The sequence below is a fragment of the Ceratotherium simum genome, chromosome 26, assembly GCF_057802395.1.
Source record: "Ceratotherium simum simum isolate JZ-2026a chromosome 26, ASM5780239v1, whole genome shotgun sequence".
NCBI classification, from domain to species: domain Eukaryota; kingdom Metazoa; phylum Chordata; class Mammalia; order Perissodactyla; family Rhinocerotidae; genus Ceratotherium; species Ceratotherium simum.
The window spans coordinates 32,116,366-32,141,653 of NC_141925.1; the positions used below are offsets into that span (position 1 = coordinate 32,116,366).

Genomic DNA, 25,288 nt, shown 5'->3' on the forward strand with positions numbered 1-25,288 from the left:
TCTCCTTTTGACTGTGCTTGCTAGCTTGCTTGTTCTATCAGCCACTAGTGAAAACAAGATAAAAGGAGACACTTTGGGTGATTTATAGCGATAGTGCTTTCTTTTCCGCTTGCCGATGTCCCTCTTGGCCACCATCTCCTAAGGTGCGTGCTTTTTCCCTGTTAGGACTGGCAGCTCAACCGGAAAGCTGGCATCCTAAAGAAGCACTCTTAGGGGGGCAGGGGGAGCCCCCCCTCGTGCACTGTGGGGCTCTTGTCCCCCCTGTGTGCTCATCTGCTGGGCTGACCAGCCTGGGAGAGTCCCGCCTGGGCTCTGGGCCTGGAGCTGGGGCCTGTCGTGAGCCCTGGCTCCTTTGTGCAGTGAGCCATGTGGAGTTGGGTACCAGTCCAGGGCACTCATGGGGAACGGGCCTGTGATGAGGTCATAGCACTTTTAGGGGAAGGAGGGGAGTGCAGTGGCCTGGAAGGGACTAGATGAGGACAATGGAGCCTGGACAGGACGCCTCTTTGTGACACATCTGTTTGCAAAATGTTGACTTCGGATTCTTTCCAAGCTTTTCCAATGCCATTGAAAACATTTTCAGTCCGTTTCTTTACTTACTGTTTCAGTCCTTTTGGATTAAGAATGCAAATCAAGTCTCCCTGGAGTCTCAGGCCGAGGGTGGAGGCAGAGCTGCCTTCAGGCCTTGGTACAAATAGGAGGGCTCTAATGTTACACGTGGGCTTTAATTAGCAGTGAAGTAAATGGAGACTGAGAACAGCGTTTTGAAAATGCTCAGCGCTTAACATTAGTTATCAGTAGAACTAGTATCGAAATTGCATTTTTGCTGCTGGGTGTTGGGATCTGCTTCTGAGAGAGGGCTGGAGCTGGTGTTCTAACCTGTCGGCTCCCACTCGGAGCCATCTGAGCTGCCCGGTGGACTCTGTCTTTTATTTAGGCCGGGGGTGAGTGAATCTTTCATCTCAGGGATTGCTAACTCAGAAGAAAAAACAATCTGGTTTTTAAAAAATTTAAAACATAGGCTATGTAACTTTATTCCACAAAATAACTAAAGCTAACATTTGAGTGTCGTGTGTCGTGCTTCATTATTTCATTTAATCCTTTTTTACAATTTATTTTATCCTGTAATTTTATTTAATGCTCACATTTTATGGAGGGAACTAAAGTTTAATTTAAAGTGCTCTGAATCCACATCATGATCTGTCAGGGGAGAAAGAGGAAGGGAAGAGTGAGATGGTGGGGTCGTTGAGGGGAAGCACCCAGGTGTGGAGAGGTCGTGAAGTAAATCCTAACAGTGTTAGTGATCACGTCATGTAATTCAGTTCCACAGTAGACTGAGAAAAGAGGGCACTAACCATCTCTCCCTTTTGAAATTCTGAGTTGAGCTTGGTGTAGCCTCTGCATCCACTTGCTTCTTTGGAGGTCTGCTTTGCGTGAGTTTGGTCCTCTTGCTCTTCTCCAGGGAGAGGTGGTTTTCTGGGCTATAGAGTAAGTGATGGCCAAAGCAACACTTACCTGAGCCACGGGTCCAATGAAGCCGGGGCCAGATTCTGCAGATAGTTTTTTTTGTGTGTGTGAGGAAGATTAGCCCCGAGCTAGAGCTAACGTCTGTTGCCAATCCTCCTCTTTCTGCTGAGGAAGTTGGCCCTGGGCTAACATCTGTGCCCATCTTCCTCTACTTTATATGGGATGCGGCTACAGCATGGCTTGATGAGAAGTGTGTAGGTCCGGGCCTGGGATCCGAACCTGCGAACCCTGGGCTGCCGAAGCAGAGCACGAACTTAACTGCTATGCCACCTGGCCAGCCCCTGGATAGTTTTCTACTTAGAGGCATTTCACTGGAGAAGGTAACAAAATTCGCGTGATTATATAGTAAAATCAGACTAAGTAGGAAAAAGTGAGGGTGTGCAATTGCACACTCCCTTCTGCTGTCGTAGCTGCTGAACCATGGCCATGGTGATGTGCGAATTCTCCCTCCACTGTTGTCTCTTATCTTCCTTTCTTCCAGAGCGGGCTGCCTGGGAACCCTGGAGTCTAGTGTCTGTCCGCACTGGGGCTCTCCTGATGGTGTTATCTTTGGGCATTTTATTACATTTGTAGCTCCTCTCGTAAAACATTTTACCAAAAATCTACCACTGTGTCTGTTACCCAGCTTGTGTCTCTGTTGTCACCTGTAGGATTTTTTCCTTGGCCATTCTGCTGTAATCCTGTCATACCTGTGATAGGAAATTGGACTGACGGCCAGTAGCTGCACTTGGTTCTTTGATAGAATTTTATTTCAGAGACAAGAAGTTACATCTTTTTAAATTGTGGCATAAGGCCTAGATTACACCCGGCTAGAGGTGATATGTCCCAGCTTTATCATATGTCTCATTGATTGGAAAAACCAGGTTTGAAAATGTGGTTATAGCTGGTCCTGCACCTCTGATAGCTTTTGAAAACACCATTTGTTATGCATTAGAAATTAACCAAACGTGAGAACATATTAATGTAACTTGTTCAGAGCAAAGGTCTATAAGTTTTCCGTCTTGCCTGCGTCCTCCCCAGGCTCTGTAACTGCTCCTCCTGTGCTGAGTCACAGGCTGGACCTCTTGTGATCTTTCTGCTGCCTTGTCTGCAGCCCTGCTCCTGGCCCACTTCATGGGGAGAGCTTCCCGCCATTTGGAGCTGCCTCAGGGCAGCCAGCTAGTGTGCAGAGCTGGAATTTGAGCCCAAGTCTGTAGGACTCCATCCATGTGCTTAGCTGGGCGCTCTGATGTCTCCATGTCATCATCATCATCTTTAAGTGCTAAAATATTTGGCATCTGCCATTCACTTGTTTATAACAGGAATCCCTGTAAACCCATCCAGTTCACTAAGTACGTGTTGAATACCAATTCAGTAGTAGAGAAGTTGGTAGAAGTTAGTTAGCAGCGATTATAACAACTGTAACCTGGGGTTTGGTCATGGTCAGTAATGCAGGTACAGTAAAATAGGGAAGTGGAAGATTACTTTGGGAATGAAGTTAGGAAGTTTGAGTTTTGTTAGTCAGTGAGTAGCTAATAGGAAACAAAAAAAATTATCCACTCTAGAGGATGAGAACAATAATGGGGTATTAATATTGTTACTAAGTCCAGCATTTGTGGTTGCTTAGTAAGCTATTAACCAAACATCAGCGAAGTCAGAAGCCATTATTACATTGCTGCTGGGGTGTGGCTTGGTGAGCAGGCCTGTTCCGTCCAGTTGACCTGGGAGAGCTCTCAGAGCTGTGTGGCTGTTGGGAGAGAAGGAAACTGGGCAAAGATAGCCCCAGGACAGGTAAGGCCTTCCTCCTCTCCCTTCTGCTCCTCCTCCTCCTCCTCCTCCTGCTCCTCCTCCTGCTCCTCCCCCTCTCCTTCCTCCTCCTGCTCCTCCTCCTGCTCTTCCTCCCCTTTCTCCTGCTCCCCCTTCCCCTCCTCCTGCTCCTCTTCCTCCTCCTGTTCCCCCTCTCCCCTTTCCCCCTCCCCCTCCTCCTCCACTCTGTTCTTCAGCATTTGCGCCTTTGAACCTGTACTGGTGGTTAGAGTAGACAAAACAGAGATCGAGGCAGTTAAACAGGTATTGAACAAATACTTGGATTAAAAAATCAAAGTTAATTTTATTTGCAGGAAGAAGTTTACATGTATGTTAGTAGACTGCCAAGTAAGAGTTGACTGTGTTTGTTGAGTGTCTGTTCTACGTGGGCCAGGTCCCCGAGAAGAATCAAGGAATGTTGAAATGTTTTTTAAAATGCAGGAGTTTGTGGTGTTTGTTGAAATTAATAGGTGCAGTAAAATTTTTATATATAAACAATGATCTTTATTTCTATGAGTACTTAATTTTTTAAATACTATTTGGACTGTTTCAAAGAAAATGGTATAAAAATTGAAGTACTTTTGTCTTAGCTCTTAGAAATCAGTTATTTATTTTTTTTAATTCAATTTTTTTAAGCTAAAGAAACAAAAACAAAAACAGTTCACCCATTTCTACCACCCCCCACTCCCTACCTCTGGCAACCACCAATCTGTTCTCTGTATATGTGAGCTTGGTTTTATTTATTTATTTACATTCTAGCTATGAGAGAGATCATATGGTATTTGTCTTTCTCTGTCTTATTTCAATTAGCACACTGCCCTTGAGGTCCACCCATGTTGTTGCAAATCGCAAGATTTCTTTCTTTTTTATGGCTGAATAATATTCTAGTGTGTGTGTGTGTGTGTGTACACACACAACAACTTCTTTATCCCTACACCCATCCATGAATATTTCCATATCTTGGCTATCGTAAACAATGCTGCAGTGAACGTGGAAGTGCATATATCTTTTCAAACTAAGTGTTTTCATTTGCTTCAGATAAATACCCAGAAGTAGGATTGCTGGATCATATGGTAGTTCTTTTTTTTTTTTTTTTTTAAACTTTGATTCAGTTCTTTATTTGGCTCTTTTTTTTTTTTTTGTGAGGAAGATCAGCCCTGAGCTGACATCCATGCCAGTCCTCCTCTTTTTGCTGAGGAAGACCAGCCCTGAGCTAACATCTATTGCCAATCCTCCTCCTTTTTTCCCTTTTTCTCCCCAAAGCCCCAGTAGGTAGTTTTATGTCATAGTTGCACATCCTCCTAGTTGCTGTCTGTGGGACGCCACCTCAGCATGGCCAGACAAGCGGTGCGTCGGTGCGCGCCCGGGATCCGAACCCAGGCCGCCAGTAGTGGAGTGGGCGCACTTAACCGCTAAGCCACGGAGCCGGCCCCTGGTAGTTCTGTTTTTAATTTTTTGAGCAACCTCCATACTGTTTTCCGTAGTTGCCACACCAGTTGACTTTCCCCCTAGCAGTGTATGAGGGTTCCCTTTTCTCCACATCCTCTCCATCACTTGTTGTTTTTTGTCTTTTTGATAATAGCCATCCTAACAGGTGTGAAGGGATAGCTCATTGTGGTTTTGATTTGCATTTCCCTGATGACTAGTGATGTTGAACATCTTTTCATGTACCTGTTGTCCATCTGTATGTCTTCCTTGGAAAAATGTCTATCCGATCTTCTGCCCTTTTTTTTTTTTTTTAAGATTTTATTTATTTATTTTTTCCCCCCAAAGCCCCAGTAGATAGTTGTATGTCATAGTTGCACATCCTTCTAGTTGCTGTATGTGGGACGCGGCCTCAGCGTGGCCGGAGAAGCGGTGCGTTGATGCGCGCCGGGATCCGAACCTGGGCTGCCAGCAGCGGAGCACGCGCACCCAACCGCTAAACCACGGGGCCGGCCCCTGCCCATTTTTTAATCAGATTGTTTGTTTGTTTGCTATTGAGTTATGTGAGTTCTTTATATATTTTGGATATTAGCCTCTTATCAGATATGTGCCACACAGTGATGTTTCAGTCAACAATGGACAAAACTGCATATACGACGGTGGTCCCATAAGATAGCCTAGGTGTGTAGGAGGCTGTAGTATCCAGGTTTGTGTGAGTATACTCTGTGATGTTCACACAATGAGGCATTGCCTAATGACGCATTTCTCAAACATATCAAACGTATCCTCATCATTAAGCGACACATGACTGTATATGATTTGCAGTTATTTTCTCCCATTCAGTACGTTGCCTTTTCATGTTGTAGATGGTTTCCTTTGATGTGCAGAAGTTTTTAGTTTGGTGTAGTCCCACTTGTTTATTTTTGCTTTTAATGCTTTTGCTTTTAGTGTCAGATTCAAAAACCATCACCAAGACCGATGTCAAGCTAAGTTTTCTTCTAGAAGTTTTATGGTTCCAGGTCTTAATGTTCAATCCATTTTGAATTAATTTTTGTGTGTGGTATAAGATAGTAGTCCAGTTTCCGTCTTTTGCAAGTGGCTCTCCAGTTTTCCCAACACCATTTATTGAAGAGACTGTCCTTTCCCCATTGTATATTCTTGGCTTCTTTGTAATAGATTAATTGACCATATATGCATGGGTTTGTTTCTGGGCTCTCTGTTTTGTTCCATTGACCTATGTGTCTGTTTTTTATGCCAGTACCATGCTGTTTTGATTATTATAGCTTTGTAAATACACGTTAAATTCAGGGAGTGTGATGCTTCCAGCTTTGTTCTTCTTACTCAGGGTTGCTTTGGCTATTCAGGGTCTTCTATGGGTCCATACATATTTTAGGATTATTCTATTTCTGTAGAAATCAGTCATTTATACATACATATTTTTTGTCCAGGATGGTCTTTGTTTTTAGTTTTATCTTCCTTAGATTTTTCAACAACAGGTTATAGTTCACATTACTACTATGAGGATTTTTTTTTTATTTGGGGAGAGAGAGAGAGAAAGAGTGTGTGTTTGTGTGTGTGTGTGTGTGTGTGTGTGTGTGTGAGAGAGAGAGAGAGAGAATATTTTTAGCCAGAGGAAAGTTTGAGTCATTCCGAAGAAATCTGCATGACAACCTGAAAAACAATATGCTAAATACTTTTTAATTTAAAAAGAATCTGTTTTCTTTTGGGGAAAAATAAAAGTATAAAGAGTGCCTTAAGCTTATTTATTTCTCATGCTGCAGTTTTCTGATCCTGAGGTGCTTGTGAAAACTTGGGCTGTCTAGGAAAGTATGTGAGTGCTTCTTGACCATGGAATGAGAACTAGTTCTATTTTAGTTAATAACAGGGAAAACTTACTTCAGAAGAATGAGAACATTTTGACACCTTCAGGAATTTAAAAATACATTTCAAAAAGGGTTCTGAGTTACTTTCAGTATTCTTTTGAAAGTGCCCCAATTTTCATAATTATAAGTCAGTAGATCTAGACTTTCCCCTTGTTGCCTTTATAGATCTATCATTATAGGGAACCAAATATAACAGAAGTGTTCCTGGACTTTAACTATGAGAAAACTTGTTTCGTTTGTTTAAGAAATAAAAAACAAAAAACTACTCCTAGTGGCTTTGTTTTGTTAAAGTTTTGATAGTGGCATTTTAGTTGGTCAGAGCATGTCACATGGGCTGGCTACATCGGACAGGACTCCTCTGTGTGTTTCTAACCTTCTAACATCTGCATTGCTTTCTCCCCACCTTCTGCAGTATGATGTGAGATCGTGAACATGGACTTTTCTCGGCTCCACATGTACACTCCTCCTCAGTGTGTGCCCGAGAACACTGGCTACACGTATGCACTCAGGTGAGCGTGCGTGCGCGCGTGTGCTGTCCTCGTGATGACCTCTTCACTGCTCGAGAGCCACTGAGTTAGTGGGAGCTTTATGGTACTTGCAACCAAATGCTCTATTTTGAGAGTGAAGATGTCTATAAACTTTATTTTAGACTATGGCTTTGTGAAACTGCTAAACTGACATGGAAACAGTGAGGTTGTTCTGATGACTCAGTGATTAGTCACTGCAAATGAACTGCTGTTTTAGACTCCACCCAATAGCTGTGGTCTCAAGAGTAAATCTTTGTGGTTATTGTTAGGGTTTTGTGATTTATATTAAAGGATGAGTATCTTAAGTTAACAGAAATATCCTGGAAAATGATTGCCTTTGAGCGGAGGCAGCATAAACAGTTTTGGGGAGGCTCAAGGTTTCAAGAGCAGAACTTTTGTCAGATGCTAAGTTTTCTCTGTTTTTTTTTTGGCGAGGAAGATCAGCCTGAGCTAACATCTGTTGCCAATCTTCCTCTTTTTGCTGAGGAAGATTAGCCCTGAGCTAACATCTGTGCCCAGCTTCCTGTATTCTGTATATGGGATGCCACCACAGCATGGCTTGACAAGTGGTGCGCAGGTCCGCGCCCAGGATCTGAACCTGTGAACCCCGGGCCACTGAAGTGGAGCCCACAAACCGAACCACCATGCCACCAGGCTGGCCCCCAGAGTTTTCTCTTTATTCATATTCTAATATGATACCGAAGCTTGAAGTTCAAGTTTTGAAAGTTGCTCGCTTGGGCAGGCCCCGTGGCTTAGCGGTTGGGTGCGTGTGCTCCGTGGCTGGCGGCCCGGGTTCGGATCCCGGGCGCGCACTGACGCACTGCTTCTCCGGCCATGCTGAGGCCGCGTCCCACATACAGCAACTAGAAGGATGTGCAACTATGACATACAACTATCTACTGGGGCTTTGGGGCAAAAAAAGGAGGAGGATTGGCAATAGATGTTAGCTCAGAGCCAGTCTTCCTCAGCAAAAAGAGGAGGATTAGCATGGATGTTAGCTCAGGGCTGTTCTTCCTCACAAAAAAAAAAAAAAGTTGCTGGCTTGCCCTTTACATTTGTAGTCTACCAGCTAGAAAGGATGATTGAAATGAAGCTTAGGTGTTATAAAATGATGGGTTAATGCCAAAGGAAAACACATTTCTAGATTCGTTAGGACTTGATTGGCAGTTAGAAAAACCTTTGCACCCTGGCAAGTTGTTTAAGGCATGCAAGGAAAATGCTTGTGTAATTTTTTTCAATGGCTTATCTGCTTTTTTTTTTTTTTTTTTTGTGAGGTAGATCAGCCCTGAGCTAACATCTATGCTAATCCTCCTCTTTTTGCTGAGGAAGACCGGCTCTGAGCTAACATCTATTGCCAATCCTGCTCCTTTTTTTTTCCCCCCAAAGCCCCAGTAGATAGTTGTGTGTCATAGTTGCACATCCTTCTAGTTGCTGTATGTGGGATGCAGCCTCAGCATGGCCGGAGAAGTGGTGCGTCGGTGCCCGCCCGGGATCCGAACCCAGGCCGCCAGCAGCGGAGCGCGAGCACTTAACCGCTAAGCCACGGGGCTGGCCCTCAATGGCTTATCTTCTAAAGGGTAAAAATGTAATTGAAACTTTAAGAAAATTGGAAGGTGTTGTAGGAAAAATACTTTTTAACTGCGTTAGTCAAATCTCACATTTAATGATTGAATTTATTCACAATTCTAGATCACGTCACACTTTCCATAGTAACAGACTGTTTTTGTTGAAAGTCCTGTAGTATTTTAGAACAAAATAAGTGGGCCCACTCAAGTTAAACTATTCCTTATTCTGTATTGTGGGGCATAAAAATATTTATTCTTAATAATTTGTTTTTAGCTTTTATAACCTATTTTAAATATAGTTTTTAAAAAATGTGTATGTCTACATCTCTACATTGGGAAAGCAACACTGTTAGTTTCACTCACAGCCTTCCTTCAGGTAGACGTGCAGTTAGTGGATGAGAGATGGAGCAGGAGAGGCAGGCGGATTTGGTCTTGTAAGCTCTGCTGGGAACATGGACTTTTCTCTGAGGGCAGTGGGAAAGCAGGGAAGGCTTTTAAGCAAGGAGCAGTGTCACCAGGTTTGTGCTCAGAAGGAGCTGCCGTGCGGAGAGTGTGGAGAATGGGCAGGGTCAGAGATGGTTGCGGACATTTAGGTGACACTCGGTGGTGGCCTGGACTGGGGCGGTGCTGGGCAGGGCATGGGGAGGGAATTGGGAGGACAGTTGGAGGGTCTTGCTGATTGATTGGAATCAGGGATGAAGGAGGAGGCAAGGGCGACAGTCACATTCTGGCTTCTGCAGCGGGTTGGGGGCACAGAAGGAAGAGAGGGTCAGGAGAGTACAACCACTTAACAGGAGAGTATATGCAGCTTCGTGGTTCTGATCTGGTCATCTGCATGGTGTGGTTGGGGTCCGGAGAGTGCCATGCGGCTGAGGGCCAGAGGAGTGGGGCTCCAGAGCTGACAGAGGAGAAGCTGTGAGGCGCAGTGGGCCAGCATGAGAGTGACACAGCCCCAGGGCCATGGTGGTCTCTTCCTATGCCCCTCTTACCCCACCTCTCCTTTGAAACTTCTCTTTGTCTTCCAGCTCCAGTGGACGCTGGTCGTCCCAGAGTCTTGGCTTCCCTGCAGCCCTTTCCCCTCAGCCCTCAGGCCACCTGGCATGATGGTGAAGTTGTCCTCCTCTCGGTTGTCCTTCCAGGCCCTTCTGCCTCTTGCTGCTAAGCCCCCACTTAGACTCATTCGTCTGGTGACTGCCTCATTGCTGGTGGCTCCGTGCCCCTGCTTGACGGCTGTGTCTAGCACTGCTCTGCTCTTCATTCTTAGCAATTCCAGTAAACACACAAAGGATCCTCCAACATCCTGGTCATTCCACTTATTTAATTAAAATGCTTTCCTACTATGGAAAAAGTCAAACAATATGACAGTTTGGAGAATAGTAATGAGCCCCTTTGCCTGTCACCTGGCTTCAGCAGTTATACGCACTTGGTGCCTCCCTCTCTCCCCTCCCCAGTGCATTATTTTGAAGCAAATGTCTAAAAGATAATGGTATTTTAAAAACAACTGGCCAAAATACCAGTATCACAGCAAAAAGCCCTCAGTAATTTAAAATAACTCCTTAATATATCAGATATTTAGTCAGTGCTCAATTTCCCAGATCCTCTTTTTTTTTTTTTTAAACTTTTTAAAATCAACCTAAACAGGATCCTCACATTCTGTTTGGGTGATTTGTCTCTCAAGTCTTCATCTGTGTTTCCTGTAAACTGGCAGTTAGATCTAGAGGTTTGATCAGCTCCAGGTTCTGTTTATTTGTTGGCATGACTACGTAGTGGATGGTGCTTCCTGTGACATTCTGTTGGGAGGTACGTGATCTCTGGCCGTCTTGCTCCTTTGGTGTCGAGGTTGATCACGTTATAAAGTCCCACTAGCTTCCATGTGATGGAGGAGCAGCCATTGATGAGCACTGCCTTGGTCAGAGAGGACTTTTCCTGAAGCCCTTCAGAGGCCCCCTCGATCCCTTGGACCCCAGGTCGTGCGGCACACCCGTGCTCTAGGTGCAACGGAGGCTGGAAGAGTAGGTGTCTGACTTTTCAGCCTCTGGTGGGAGGTTGATTTTTTTTTTTTTGTGAGGAAGATCGGCCTTGAGCTAACATCTGCCAGTCCTCTTCTTTTTGCTGAGGAAGATTGGCCCTGGGCTAACATCCATGCCCATCTTCCTCCACTTTATATGGGACTCCACCACAGCATGGCCTGACAGGCGGTGCATCAGCGTGATCTGAACTGGCGAACCCCGGGCCGCTGCAGCGGAACGCGCGCACTTAACCGCTTGCGCCACCGGGCCGGCCCTGGGAGGTTGATTTTGCCATCAGGAAAGAAAGGTGAGGGGTAATGGCTGTGGCTAAGTACACACAGTGTCTGCACGGAAGCCAGGAGAGAGCCAGGAGAAGAGAGTGTTTCAAGGAGGGAATGACAGCCGGGTCAGGTGCTGCTGGAAGGCCAAACAAGGTTAGGACTGGGACATGGCCAGTGAATTCACCCCCATGGGAGTCACTCGACAAAAGCAGGCTAAGTGCAGCGATTGGGGCAGAAGTTGGAATGAAGTGGATTGAGGAGTGAGTGTCGACAACTCTTTCAGCAGGTTCGGCTGATAAGGGAAGAGAAAGGCATGGCTTTGTTTATTTCTTGTTTCTTTACCATGGGGAGAGATGAGAGTGTGTCTGGGTGCTGATGGTAAGGAGCTGGTAGAGAGAAGTTGAAGACGTGGGAGAGAGGGGAGGTGACTGACAGTGAGGTCTTCCAGAAAGTGGGTGGGACTTGGTCTCGAGCTCACAGAATGGGCTTTAGGGTTCCTGTTCCGCTACAGCGGGAAGGAAGGGGAAAGCATGAATAGGGGTCATGTTGTAGATTCTGTCTGAGTGGCTGAGCTAACATCTATTGCCAATCCTCCTCCTTTTTTCCTTCCCCAAAGCCCCAGTAGATAGCTGCACGTCATAGTTGCACATCCTTCCAGTTGCTGCATGTGGGACGCAGCCTCAGCACGGCCGAAGAAGTGGTGCGTCGGTGCGCGCCCGGGACCTGAACCTGGGCCGCCAGTAGCGGAGCGCGCGCACCCAACCGCCGAGCCACGGGGCCGGCCCTGACTGAACATTTTTTAGTGTCAGATCTAATAAGTTTATGATGAATTTGATTCTGAAAATATTTCTCGAATATGAAGTACAATGCAAAAATGTTCTTAAGCTCATTGACTTACTCAGATACTGCTGGTCACTGCTTATTTCCACATTCTAGCCCAGTCTGCTCCTGGGCACGAGTGCTTTTCCCACTGCCTTATGGGTGTGCCTCCCTTGGATGACCCATAGAAGAGGCCAGAAGCTTCCGTCAGCACATCTCTGCAGTGCTTCCTCCGGGGCCCTCAGATGAGGGCCACTCTCTGGCAGGGCACAGAGGCACTTTGTAGCCAGGCCCCAAGCCTCCTGTGCAGCCCCTCCTCAGCCTCTCCCACCCAACCCCAGTGCCCTGGGTTGCAGTGTGGTCCCAGGGCCTGCTTTGTTCCCCTGCTGTCTCATCTGTGTAGCACCTGGACACATATGTCTCCCTCCCTCCTCTCTGGTGCCTTTGCTCACCTTCCTCTTTCCTGCTGGGCTATGTGTTCCTCCTTCTCTGTTGGTATGGATCCTCACGGTAGGGGACCATGTGATTTCTGTCCTGAGTGAAAGGGGTGAGTTAGGTGTGCTCGGGCCACCTGGACCATTGGGGCAGATCAAGAGGTGTGACCCTACCCCAGGGGAGGCACAGAGTAGGTGCTCAGTTCATGTGTCTTGATTTGGAAAAACTTGCTAACAACACAAAAAGGTACATCTTTTAGTTGAAGATCATGACGTGGAGGGGAGTTGAAGTGACTCTTCTTAGTCACAGTTTGTCTCCACCTTCATGGTGAGTTAGACGCAAAGTAGCGTCGATGGTTCAGTGACTTGCTTTGTCCTTTTCTCCTTGCATTGGTTCATTCTACTTATTGGTCTGTCAGGTTAAATGTCAGGTGGTGGCCGCATCTCACTAGCTGCTCTGTCAGACATAGTACCCACTAGTCAATGGATTCTTATTTTTAATGGTGTTGACGTAACTCCCGTAGGAGGGGATTCTTGTGAATTTAGTGGGCCCTGAAGCATTAGGGTCACCTAGACTCAAGTACCTGGGCACCTGGGGATGTATTTCACGTGTGCTGAGGTCAGAGCATCTGTGGCGACTGATTTGGGTGCAGCTTACTTTTGCTTTGTAGAAAAATCATCACACAGCAATGGTTTTTTAAAATCCCCGGTAGATTACACGTTCTCTTCTTTATTTGTTCAGTTTGTTTCAAAAGTGGTGCTGTAAGCATTGTTTATCTCTGACAAGTTGTTTTTCTTCCAGTTCAAGTTATTCTTCTGATGCTCTGGATTTCGAGACTGAGCACAAATTGGATCCCGTATTTGATTCTCCAAGGATGTCCCGCCGTAGTTTGCGCTTGGTCACCACAGCATATGCCATTGAGGATGGCCAGGCCGGGGATGCCCACTCCTGCACCAGTGGCGCTGCCTCCTTGAAGGACAGGGTGGCCAGGTAAGCCCTACCTACTTTGTTTTCATCCACATTCTCACCCAGTTAAAACCAGACATACCTGCTTTTTGGTCTGTAGAGCCACACTGTCTTGAGTGTAAGGATATGTATGCACTCACACCCAAATCCACACACCAAGTGTTTTGCTTGCTCTAAAGAAGGACTGAGACTAATTTTGCAGTGTGTGGCTTGTCTGGTGTTGATGTTCTGCAAGTTAAGGTTTCCAGCTCTCTGCTCGTGCTCCGACTCTGGAGGGGGTGCGACACCCTGTGAATGGACACAACTCTGTGCACAGTGCCGGCACTCACAGGTCATCTTCAGAGCAGGAGCTGGACTTCAGCTCTCCACCAAATGTGGTTGAAGGAGGAAGGACTCCTACCAGCTTATCACATGGCGTTGTGGATGATCTCTGTATTGTTAACGCTTTGAGTCTGTTCACGAAAGTCTGTGTGGACCAACAGATACACCCATGAAGTGTAGATGTTTCCCTGTATTCATGATTCTCGTCTTCACTTTTCTAAACTCTCCGTGTGCCCATCACCTATCTGTACCCAAGAAGGAGCAAAAGTGTGCAAGGTCTGCCATTTAGAGATAAAGAATATCAGTAATGGCTTTACTTTGTTGCTCACGTAAGAATGGTGAGTTTCCAGTTTGAGTGGCCGTCTTCTCTCAGGAGTGGGATGGTGTCTGTTTGGAGAGGTAGTGGAGGGCCAGCAGTAAAGCAGAGCTGGGCACTGGGTCTGTAGCAGGGCTCCGGCCATGGTTTCTGCACACATTGCAGTCGCCTGCCGATTGTGTTTAGAGAATGAGATTTCTGGACCTCCACCATGGACAGTCCACACGAGCAGGTTCATGAAGGGGCAGCTGGGAGCTCCAGTGGATTGTGGTGTGTGGCATGGCGTGAGAAGCACCCAGCTGTGACAAGGCTGGTTTTCTGTCACCTCGATGCCCTGGCCAGTCCCCGTAATGCACCGTGCTCATGTGGTACTTCTGCTGCTGCCTGCCTCTCACCCATTGCTCGTTCCCTTGAAGGCAGAGGGTCTTGTTCCATCTGCCGTCTCCTCACTACCTACCTTGATGCCATGTTCTTGAAGCATTTGTTTCCGAGGGCTTTATCTTTATTGTTTGTGGTAAATATGAACACAGAAATGATTTTAGATTACAGCCTTTCCTTGCTGTACTTAATGCAGTGCCGTCTTTACTAGTGACTGAGAAACGGTGCAGGATGCATGTGTGTGTGCAGTGACTTGTTTTAAAAAGGACAGGGGTTAAATGTATAAATCATGTCATTTTTTATTTTTAGGTCATTTTTATTCTTAGGTTATTTTAAGGTTTTTTCCTTTTCTTTCTTTTTTTTTTTTTGTGAGGAAGATCAGCCCTGAGCTAACATCCGTGCTAATCCTCCTCTTTTTGCTGAGGAAGACTGGCTCTGAGCTAACATCTATTGCCAATCTTGCTCCTTTTTTTTTTCCCCCAAAGCCCCAGTAGATAGTTGTATGTCATAGTTGCACATCCTTCTAGTTGCTATATGTGGGACGCGGCCTCAGCATGGCCGGAGAAGCGGTGCATCGGTGTGCACCCGGGATCCGAACCCAGGCCGCCAGTCGTGGAGCGCGCGCACTTAACCACTAAGCCACAGGGCCGGCCCTAAGTTTTAACCACTTTTGGGTCATGGGGCCCAAAATAATCTGAAAACTATTTTGCGTATGCAATTTTAGAAGGAGTTCTTGGACCCCACCTTAAGAATTCCTTTTTTAGATTAATAGATGTTTCATTACACCAGAAAAGACATCATAATGTTGCCTTAAAAGTAGTATAGTTATCCTCAAAGGTTTTGTGTTGGTGAATTGTAGTCATTTTGTATTTACTAGAAGTCTATAAACTTGTTCCTTATGCCTTTTTTTTCAGAACAGCAAAACAGCACAGAAGTGCAAGCAAGCCGGCTTTTAGTATAAACCACGCCTCAAGGAAGGTTGTGTCTTCAGTGGTCGGCCAGAGCAGCTCTAGCGGTCTGCAGGGCACGGCTTGTCTTCGGCCTCCAGTGCTGGACGAGTCTCTGATCCGTGAGCAGACCAAAGTGGACCACTTCTGGGGTGAGTTATCTATGGTTTGATTATTTCTCTGATTGTTCCGGGAAGAATCGAGGTCATGGCCAGGTTGTCCCCTTGCCACTTACCGTGTGGGAGGGGCCCCAGTGAGGTTCAAGGCTTTCCTCTAGATTCGCAAATGGGAAACACAAGGAAGCTGCTCCGACTGCTCCTTGTCTGGCTGTGCCAGTGCGGAACCCTCTGTTGTGGTGGGGACCATCAAGTGGTCAGGTCTGATAACTCTGTTTTTCTAAATAGATTACTTTTGTAGGATGTTTAAGAAAAGATATTGTAAAAATTCACCAGTGTGATTTGAAGTTCCAAACAGCTCTAAGCAACAAGGCAGACACAGTATTTTTGAATCATTGGAAAGCACCCAGTGTAGACAAATTGACACTAGGAAATGACGTGGCTTGTAAGCTGCCTTGAATTAAGGCAGCAACAGGATGCGACCCCATCCTCGCTGCTGAAAATGTGATGGCCACGGGAGTGACAGCTTTGATAGGGACACAGAGCTGCTCACTTGTGTTCACTTGATGAACACACAAGGTTGGCCCTTTTGAGAAGATTAGAAGTCCAGATCAATTCCAAAAATTTTATGTGCTGATTTTGGGAAGCATGGGAATTTGTGTTTGCTGTTTTGCTCAGATAGCAAGAGTAGTTCCCAGGCAACGGAGGGAGCCGGTGCTACTCGTGAGGTTCTTGCTTCACTGCAGGGGAGTGCCGAGAAAGGGGCTTCTCTCCCTCTGATTGCCCGTATCCTCTGCCTCCTCTCCACGTCAGAGAGAGAGAGAGAGAGAGAGAGTGAGAAAGTGTGTGTGTGCGTGCATGCGTGTGTGTTTAGGTACACATATGTATTTTCTCCAAAGATGTGCTTTCACCTTGAATCAGAAGATAGCATCTGGATATATCTGCAGAAATTTCCATTAATTCTAGGCATTATAAGAGATAAATCTTGACCAATGCCATAATGCTGATTTATTAACCATTGTAACCTTCACTTTTTTGTGTGGGTTTTGTTCTGTTTTGGTAATTTGAACTCAACAGCAAAAACATGTGTATGTGTGTTTTTTAGGTCTTGATGATGATGGAGATCTTAAAGGTAATTATCTGAGTCCTTTTTCTTCCCTACACTTTTCAAGATAGATGTTTTAGTTGGGTATATAATGCAGATTGTGACAAATAGGTTCCATCTACTTTTTGAAAACTTCAGGTGGAAATAAAGCTGTCGTTCAGGGAAATGGTGACCTGGCAGCAGGAGCGGCCAGGAGCAACGGCTATACCTGCCGGGACTGCAGCCTGCTCTCCGAGCGCGAGGACTCGCTCACCGCGCGCTCCACTGCCCGCGGACCCTTGTCGAGAGTGTACACAAGGGATAGGACTCAAAAACGTAAGGCTCGCACTTTTAAAAGTTAGAAAGAGATTTCATGTCCACATATTTGCTTTTCTTTTTACAAACCTGGTTTTGTAGGCCTCAGAGTCTGCACTATTTCTGTCATACACTTGAACTCAAAATTATCCTTTAAGGGGACCGGCCCTGTGGCCTAGTGGTTAAGTTCAGCATATTCTGCTTTGGCAGCCCAGGTTCGGTTCCCAGGTGCAGACCTACACCACTTGTCAGCGCCCGTGCTGTGGCGGGGACCCACTTCAAAACATAAAGGAAGATTGGCACAGATATTAGCTCAGGGCGAATCTTCCTCAGCAAAAAATAAATAAATAAATAAATAAATAAAAAATCCTTTAAAATAAAGTTTAAGAAATGCACCAAAAATTAATTTTGTTCCTCCTCATCCTCTTTCAACTTAGATTTTATGTGGTTAGTATTTTTGTACCTTGGAGTGTCTGAAATTCTATAAATTTGAACTTTGGGTAAGCAAAAGAAAATTCCTGCTTAAATGAAAGTCCCGTGGAACCATGCACTTTGAGATATATTCCTTTGTGTTTATGGAGCAGCACGGACATTCAGATGTGGTGAAGAAGGAGCATTAGGATGGTGCTTTTGCCTCCACTGCAGAGGGTGTTTATGCCAGTGAGAGTGGGGACAGTATTTCCTCTGGTCTCTGTTGTCACAGTCGGAGTGAGTGACCAGTGGAACTTCAGATTTGGGGGTAGCTCCATGGGAATGTGCAGGTTCTGGTGGGGGCACGTGGAGCACTGGCTGTTTGGGGTGGCAGCAGTCACTGCAGAGAATGCCCATGAGTGCAGCCACGGCCCCATTAGCTATCAGAGGTGGACCTCAGAGTCCTGGCGGCACTCGCTTTAACACGGAGGTCCTCAGAGGTGGCTCTGGAGGCATGTGCCTGTGAGAACTGCTGGGGCTGCCATGGCCTTTCCAGGCAGGCCTGCAGGGCTTCCTCCCGGGCCCGCTGCTCGCCGGCTCTGATCTTTGCCTGGTGTGACCGAGCCTCTCTGCTGGGCCCTGGGGGAAAGCATGGCTACAGCTCCCCTTCCAGGTTCTGTCACGTGGCTTAGAGGCCCCTGCTGGCTCCGGGACTCTGTGACTTCCTGCGCTGTCATCACTGCTCACCTACGGTGTAGAGAGGCTAGGGAGCCCTTGACTTGAAACATATGTTGCCCGTTTCCAAGTCTTTGGCTCCTTGTCTGTTTAAGTGCTGGTCTGCCTGGCAGGGCTACAGGACACGCTTGGTCAGGTGGATGAGGCCACGTCTGTCTGCTCACTGTGCTTGGCTGTGCCCGGTGCATGGGGGCACTCAGTTCATCGTTTTCAAATGACCGTTTTGACATAGTCAAGGATGGTCTGAGGATAAGTTATTTCCATTTTAGCATCTTAACCTTGTTGCTAAAGCTTCTGGCTTTGTCTACTGTAGTGTTGACACCATTAGCATTAATTTAACAGAATGGAAGGCATAAAAGGGCAGAGGAGGTGGCAGAACCAGTGTGAAGATTTTGTTTATAATGCTTTCTGGATTGCATCATGCGAGAGGGCCCCACGTGGAGACCAGCATTGCGGAGCGCGCACTCTGCTCCAGTGCTCTGCACTGTGACCTCACTAACCTCACAGCAGCCCCGAAGGACCACTGCTGTCCCTATTGTGCAGATCGGCAAACTCAAGTTTAGCGAGCTTGAGAAACTTCCTGGTGGGTGGATGGAGCTTGGACCTGGACGCAGGTGTCTCACCTGCAGGGTGCTATCCCCAAGCTGCTGTACTGCCGTCTCATGCCACTGTTCAGGGGGACCCCAGAGCCAGGAGCTCCGCACCTGACCTGGCTCCGTGCAGCCGCACAAAGGTGCCTAGTATGGGCGTTATCAAGGCTGCGTTTTGAAGCATGCCATCGCTAAGTTGAGCATAACATTATTCTTAGGGTAAGAGCACATTCCACATACGGTAACCAGGATGCTCACAGATCACAGAATATAGAATATTTGCTGCTTTCCCACAACCTCCTTACTGTATCATAGGAAAGGTTCTGTTCTTTGTTCTGACACTGTGGGTGGGGGTTGGTGTGTCTTCAGATGGAAAGGTGCTGGGTGTGGTTGTGGTAGCTTCTGGAAATTCATCTCACTTTCCTGCTTAAATTGGTCTTCAGTGTTTTTGAGGAGAAGATGAGTTACATTTTTATTTGCTTTGGGCTTCTGTTCTTGTTGTTTTAGATTATAACAGTGGTTTGTAGAGCCAACACTAATTTATTACTCTTAAAAAATATTTCTAATTATTTGAGTAAAATGTTTATCAAGGAACATTTGAACATCACAGAGATGCGCAAGGATGGGAATAGAAATCACCATAGCCTCCCACCGGAGGTACACAGGGGTCTAGCTTTGCAGGGTTTCCCTCTGTTACAGAGTTGAGATCCTACTGCATGAATTGCTATATATAAACAGATTTACATGAAATACATAAAATTTTAAAGCATAAATTAACCCCCACATTTTCTTTCTTTCTTTCTGTCTTTACTTATCTTCTCAGTGTGAAATCTTTAACTACAGATAAAACCGTCCCCTTCCGCCATTCCTCCCATCCCTATACAGCTTGCCTTCTAGAGGGGACGCAGCTGATAGGAAGATCAGTGTGAATTTTTTAATCATCTTAAGTGTACAGTTCAATGGCGTTTGGTGCCTTCACAGTGTTTTGAGCTGTACCCTGAATTGCTTGTGTACCTATGGAAATAGGTGGTCTATTTTTGTCTTTACTGAAATGCTATGAGTATATACATATGGTTTTGCAACTTTTTTCATTTTATATGTTGAGATTAACTTCATTCTTTTTGATGCCTGTCTAATATTGTGTTTATGGTTGTGTCAAAATTTATTTCATCAGTGTCTAGAATGGACGTTCAAGTTTTTTCTGTTGGTGGACTTTTGGGTGTGCTTCCTTGTCCATATATGTATTTGTGTCCATATGCAGATCTCTCTCTGGGGTTGACAAACCAGGGGTGTAACAGGTATGTTAGAGGTGATGTTTCCCACTTGAGCCGTGTGGTGTCGGAGTCCTGGACCTTTCGAGGTTCAGGTCTAGTGCATGCTTGACAAAACGTGACTTTCTGGTTCACATCTGGTTTAAAAGGCTTCAAGTCTTTTCCTTGGCACATCAAACAGTCCTCAACAAAGTGGGGTGTTGATGAGATGTGTGCAGATGACCAGATTCCATTCTCCCCTCAGGATGAGATTCTCCTTAAGAAGTGCGTGGAGTTGCAGACAAGGGGACCTCATGGTGCCCTCGGGTCTGTTTACTAGGCAGTAGCCCCTGGGCCTCGAGGCTGACCTTATTGTTATAAGGTTGCACAGAAGTACCCAGAGAATTCAAATCTGAAAACAGACTCCCTCTGCTCTCTGCCTTGCCTAAGGCAGCACTTGTGTTCCCCAGGAAGAGGTGTAAATTCACTTAGAGAAGATAGGTCCTTCCTTAGAAAACCTGTCAGGTGTCTTGGTGGCTTAGAGCAGAATTTTGCTTATTGAACCAGCCTCAATCTTGAGAGAAATAAGGACTTAAACGCCTGCTGCCTTATGGTAAGTAAGCAGCCTTTGAGATTGGTGTAGCAGACCAACCAGTGCAGTAGAATTTCTGCTACCAAGTGAGCAGCTGAGGCAGAAGCCGGCTACATAGACACAGCTGTGGGTGGGTCGACTGCGTGAGCAGTTTCTGAACTGAGCAGCTAACATATTAATGATTAGCTTTAGGAGGAGCAACTCTGACTGAAGAAACCATAATTAGCAATTAAAATGTATTTTAAAATGTTCCAACCAGCAGCTTCTAAATAAATAATCTCTGCTGAAAAAAAAGATTATGTTCAATTTCAGTTTAAATAGATTCTTCCAGTTGACTTCACAGAAGACTGACCCGAACCGCTCTGCCTCATGGCAAAAAAACCGCTCTCCCATTTTTATACTCTTGCTGATTCTTAATATTTTCATTCTTTTAAAATTTTGCCAATTTGATGGATGAAAATGAAATTTTGGTGTCTTTGATTATCAGTGAGATTGACTATGCCTTACTTCTTAATACATTTTTTTCTATTTTTACCAACCTCTATATAAAGTTTAGCCAGCCCTGGTGCTCTAGTGGTTAAGATTGGGCGCCCTCACCGCCAAGGCCCAGGTTTGTTCCTGCTCAGAGAACCACACCCCGTCTGTTGGTTGTCATACTGTGGCGGCTGCGTGCGGCTGTGATGCTGAAGGCTGTGTCCCCAGGATTTCTAATACCAGCAGGGTCACCATGGTGGGCAGGTTTCAGCAGAGCTTCCAGACTAAGACAGAGTAGGAAGAGGGACCTGGTCACCCACTTCTGAAAAAATTGGCCATGAAAACCTTGTGAATAGCAGCGGAGCGTTGTCTGACATAGCACCAGAAGGTGAGAGAGTGGTGCAGAAAGACCAGGCAGGGTTCTGCTCTGCTGTCCTGTACACAGGGCTGCTGGGAGTCAGAATTGACTCGATGGCACTAACAACTATATCACTAACAACTATATAAAGTTTACACCACAGTGTAAAACAAAGAAGAGTGTAAGTAGAGTGTAAAATAAGTTGGCACTGATGCTGGGGGAATAATAACCTCAGCTTTATGGTTTTTTTGGTACAGGGTTCCAATTCAAAAATAGCCTACTGCTACTCAGGCTATTTGGGGGGGAAAAAAAAAAAGCTCTGATTTTATTTCTTTAAAATCACTCCAACTCAGACATCATCAATTCCAGCTGGCCTCTTGCCACATATTCTAAACTCACTAAGGTTTCACTGAGCTGGGAGAGGAAGTGGACGAGGTACGTCTTAGAACCACTTCGGGGCAAACCAGGGTGGACGGCCCCATGTCTCCAGGTGGTCCTGCTGGAACCAACTTGTAGAAACAAGCCTTCTTCATTTGCTGCTCAGTGGGGAAATGTTTTTTCAAGAAAAAAAATTGTGGCGACTGTGATTTGTAGAATATGACCCTACACATTTTGGGTTAACAGAAAAAAGTACCAGGGATCACACTGCATCTTCTGAAGCTCCAGGCACTAATGAAAAGTAGTAGAGGATGGCTTGGGGTTTTGGCACAGGTGTTCCGTAATTGAACTGCTCCCTCCACACGTTCGTGTGGGTTGTTTCTCTTGTCCCCCTTGCAAATGCTGCAGCAGACACCCTTGAGGTGCTGGGGCCCTTACCTAATGGCCCTTCTCTAGGCAGGTACTAGAGTAACCTTGTGGGCTGGAGATTGGTAAGGGAGTGGCTCCTTGACGGTATCCGAGTATTGTAATGTGAGGATAAACAATATGGGGTGAAATGACCTCAAGTTGGATGTCTTATGGAAGATTGCCTGGGAGAGAGACTTGGTGTTAACGGCTCTCCCGGTAGGTGTGCTTTGCAGCTCTGCCCTGTCTGGATGTGGTGTGTGTCATCACTTTAGGCAGAGTGCTGTTTGTCATTATGGCTCTTCCCGACTTGTTGTCTTTGGTGTCCATTTAAAAAGTCGATTCTGATTTGCCTGAAATGAGTAATTTGTCTCTCTGCTTTATCAGGAGAGTAAATATTGGCTTTGTGGGAAGAAATAACTGTGTTCACGGTTTTTTAATAGGCGGTGCATCTTTCTACATGGATAGGATTTTGTGGCTGGCCAAGTACACTTCATCATCTTTTTCATCATTCTTAGTTCAACTTTTTCAAGTGGTTTTAATGAAGCTCAATTATGAATCAGAAAATTACAAATTGAAAAGTTATGAATCAAAAGACTGTGAATCAAAAAGCTATAAGTCAAAAAGCCATGAATCAACAGGTATTTAAATAATTTTTTCCTCCTTTTTCCACCAAACAATGCTTTCAAGGTGGATAAAACACTCCTTTTTCCCGCATGGCACTTCATTTGCGATTCTCCTCTTACTGCGGACTTTCTCACGGTGCTTCCTGGGGTTCTTTCTAGAAGGGAGCTTTTGAAAATTTTACTATGCTCTGTATATATTCAATTTTCTGAAAGTTGATCAATGTTGAGACATTTTTTAAGTTAACTTTTCAAATAAAAAGTTAATATACTCAACTTTTGATTCTTATTACCTTTTGAAAGCAAAAAATTTCTTTGAATAGCATTTAGAATGATATTTCAGAAAAATTTTAAGCAGGCCCCTCTTTGTATGGTATTGGCTGGGCGCATTACTTAGCCAGGTGGGACTTTAAAATCTCTTTCTAACCAAAGCCCTGTCCCCTGTACTCACCTGCCTTGTACGAGCCATCAGCTGTCCTGAAAGTGGAGGTGGTTAGTTCTCTGACTGCGTGGCTGCATTGGGGTCTAAGAAGCATCTGAACTCGGCATCGATGAGTTTTCTAAGCCTCTTTTGCGTGTATTGCAGCTCATTCCAGTTACTCTGGGAGAATGAATGTAAAGGAATTTCTCAGAGAGGATGATCACCTCAGTGTAAATGGGGAGTCACTGTGTAAGTATGGCTTCTTTTACATGTGAAGTGCTTATGCTTGGGACGGGTTCCACACGGGAAATGAATGACCCACGTGCATACAGCACCCCTCACGAATTAGGGTGGGTTGGTAGAGCTGTTGCTTAAACTCTAAATAATAGAAGCTGATAACCATCAGATTGCATTGGCTTTGGGGTTTTATTTTTTTTTGCATAAGTGTGTTTCGAAATTTTTTCAAACTGCCATTGTTGTGCACAGTTGAGATTGACAAGGTTTGCATATTAATCTTTCCCATTAACTGCTTGTCACCACCCCCGCAGGCGATGACTGTAAGGGGAAGAAGCACCTTGACACACACACAGCCGTCCACTTGCAGTCCTCAAGGCCAGGAAGGGTGGCGGGGACCGTTGGGCACATCTTTTCTTACACAGGTTGTCTCTCGCTCCTTTTTGTTTTGTTTCGTTTTGATCACATTCTTCACAAATGCCCGTTGTTCCTTGTTTGTTTGTATTTGGAGTTCAAGTGCTCATTAAAAACTGACAGGAATAATTCTAACTTTGGTTTAAAATACGGAGAATTTCTCTCTTGAAAAGCTTCTTTGTAAATTTAGTATAAATTAAATGTATGAAAAGTAACTTATTTGAGGTGAAATGAAAGGTTTAGAAAAGGCTGGTTACCCTCCTGCATTGGAGAATTATCTTAACAAGCAGCTGCCTGCCCCTGGGTCCTATTGATGGGAAATAACACCTTTGCTCTAGGGACCGCTGTCTGTATCCTAAACCTTTGTGACAAGGAGGTTTACATAAAAAATGAGATGTTTTCCAATTTATGCCTGTACATTTCTTGGTAAAGGGGCGCCTTTTTTAGGCAGCTTTTTTTTTTTAAAGCTGAGCTTCAAAAATAGTTGTCTCTTAACTACTGTTAATAATCATAAAGCAATAGATTTTTTAAAAAGTCTTCTTAAACCATATTTCTTTGTGTGTCAGCTGTGTTGGAATTCCTTAATAGTTTCAGGAGTCAGCATGCAAATGCTAATATGAGGGCCGGCCCGGTGGCTTAGCGGTTAAATGCGTGCGCTCCGCTGCTGGTGGCCCGGGTTCGTATCCCGGGCGCACACCAACGCACCACTTCTCCAGCCATGCTGAGGCCGCGTCCCACATACAGCACCTAGAAGGATGTGCAACTATGACATACAACTATCTACTGGGGCTTTGGGGGAAAAAAAAACAAAAAAACAAATGCTAATATGAGTATATAACTTTCAGCAGTCAGTCTTAAAAAGTGAAACAAAATGGATTTCATAAGCAGTTTTCTGCCTTGTACAATGTGTGACATTTGATAATAAAGTTTATTGTGCCTTATTCTGTCATCCAGTGGTACTACCATTTATAATTCTACACACTTTTTCACTGGAATATGTCAGCCTTTAGAAAGGTCTTCGCTGTGGTCGTTGAGTAATCATTGTCTCACCTGGAGCATGGTAACTGCTGGTGTCTGGGGAATTTTATTTGCTTTAGAGTATTGCATTTCCAGTATAAATTCTGTTAGCACCAACTGCGAACATGTGTAGGGTAGCTGCTAGCCACCCCCCGCCATGGATTTTATAAGGGATATCTGCATTTTACATTCTAAGTATCTGCAGGCAGAAGTGAATGAAAACTATTCAAACATATAGCAGGGTTTTCGTAAGTTAACTTTAGTTTCTTGCTTGGACTTAAAGTCGTTTATTTTATTTTTTTCTTGAGAAGAAACTCTTGACTTACTGATTGGAGAGAATTTGGTAAAATGCATACTAGAGGGAGTTTCTTGTATTGTAACCCTGGTGAGCTGGTTTTCTGGTGTGTGTGCGAGTGTGCCCCTCCTGCACACATCTTGTCTATCGCAGGTCACTTCCTGAGGCACACGCTGCAGAGGCTGGGAGCTGCAGGATGGTTTGTGTCGAAGACGGTGTTGTCCGTTCTTTGGTTGGCCATGGTTGCTCCAGGTGGTTATTTTGGCTTTCTATGTTAGCATTCTCTCCAAGGCTTTTGGCAGTTAAGCTCATGCAATAAATGATTTACCTGACCAAATAAAAATTTAATTTTAGGTTTATTAGCTTTGATCCTTGATTAACATGTTTCATTC

General features: G+C 45.2%; 1 protein-coding gene across 6 annotated transcripts in view; it reads left to right on the forward strand.

The window, feature by feature from the left end:
• Positions 1-25,288, forward strand: part of SUN1 (Sad1 and UNC84 domain containing 1) — a 61,002-nt gene that overhangs the window by 12,832 nt on the left and 22,882 nt on the right. For 4 of the 6 annotated variants that reach the window (XM_087417432.1, XM_087417433.1, XM_014795627.2 and 1 more), the window contains exons 2-10: positions 7,033-7,129; positions 13,058-13,246; positions 15,152-15,336; positions 16,406-16,432; positions 16,544-16,720; positions 22,336-22,533; positions 23,102-23,185; positions 23,485-23,595; positions 25,050-25,148. In XM_087417432.1, coding sequence (XP_087273558.1) covers positions 7,053-7,129; positions 13,058-13,246; positions 15,152-15,336; positions 16,406-16,432; positions 16,544-16,720; positions 22,336-22,533; positions 23,102-23,185; positions 23,485-23,595; positions 25,050-25,148 — 1,147 coding nt within the window. In that variant the 5' untranslated portion in view covers positions 7,033-7,052. The remainder of the gene's footprint in view (positions 1-7,032; positions 7,130-13,057; positions 13,247-15,151; positions 15,337-16,405; positions 16,433-16,543; positions 16,721-22,335; positions 22,534-23,101; positions 23,186-23,484; positions 23,596-25,049; positions 25,149-25,288) is intronic. The other 2 variants (XM_087417435.1, XM_087417434.1) reach the window with 2 other exon arrangements.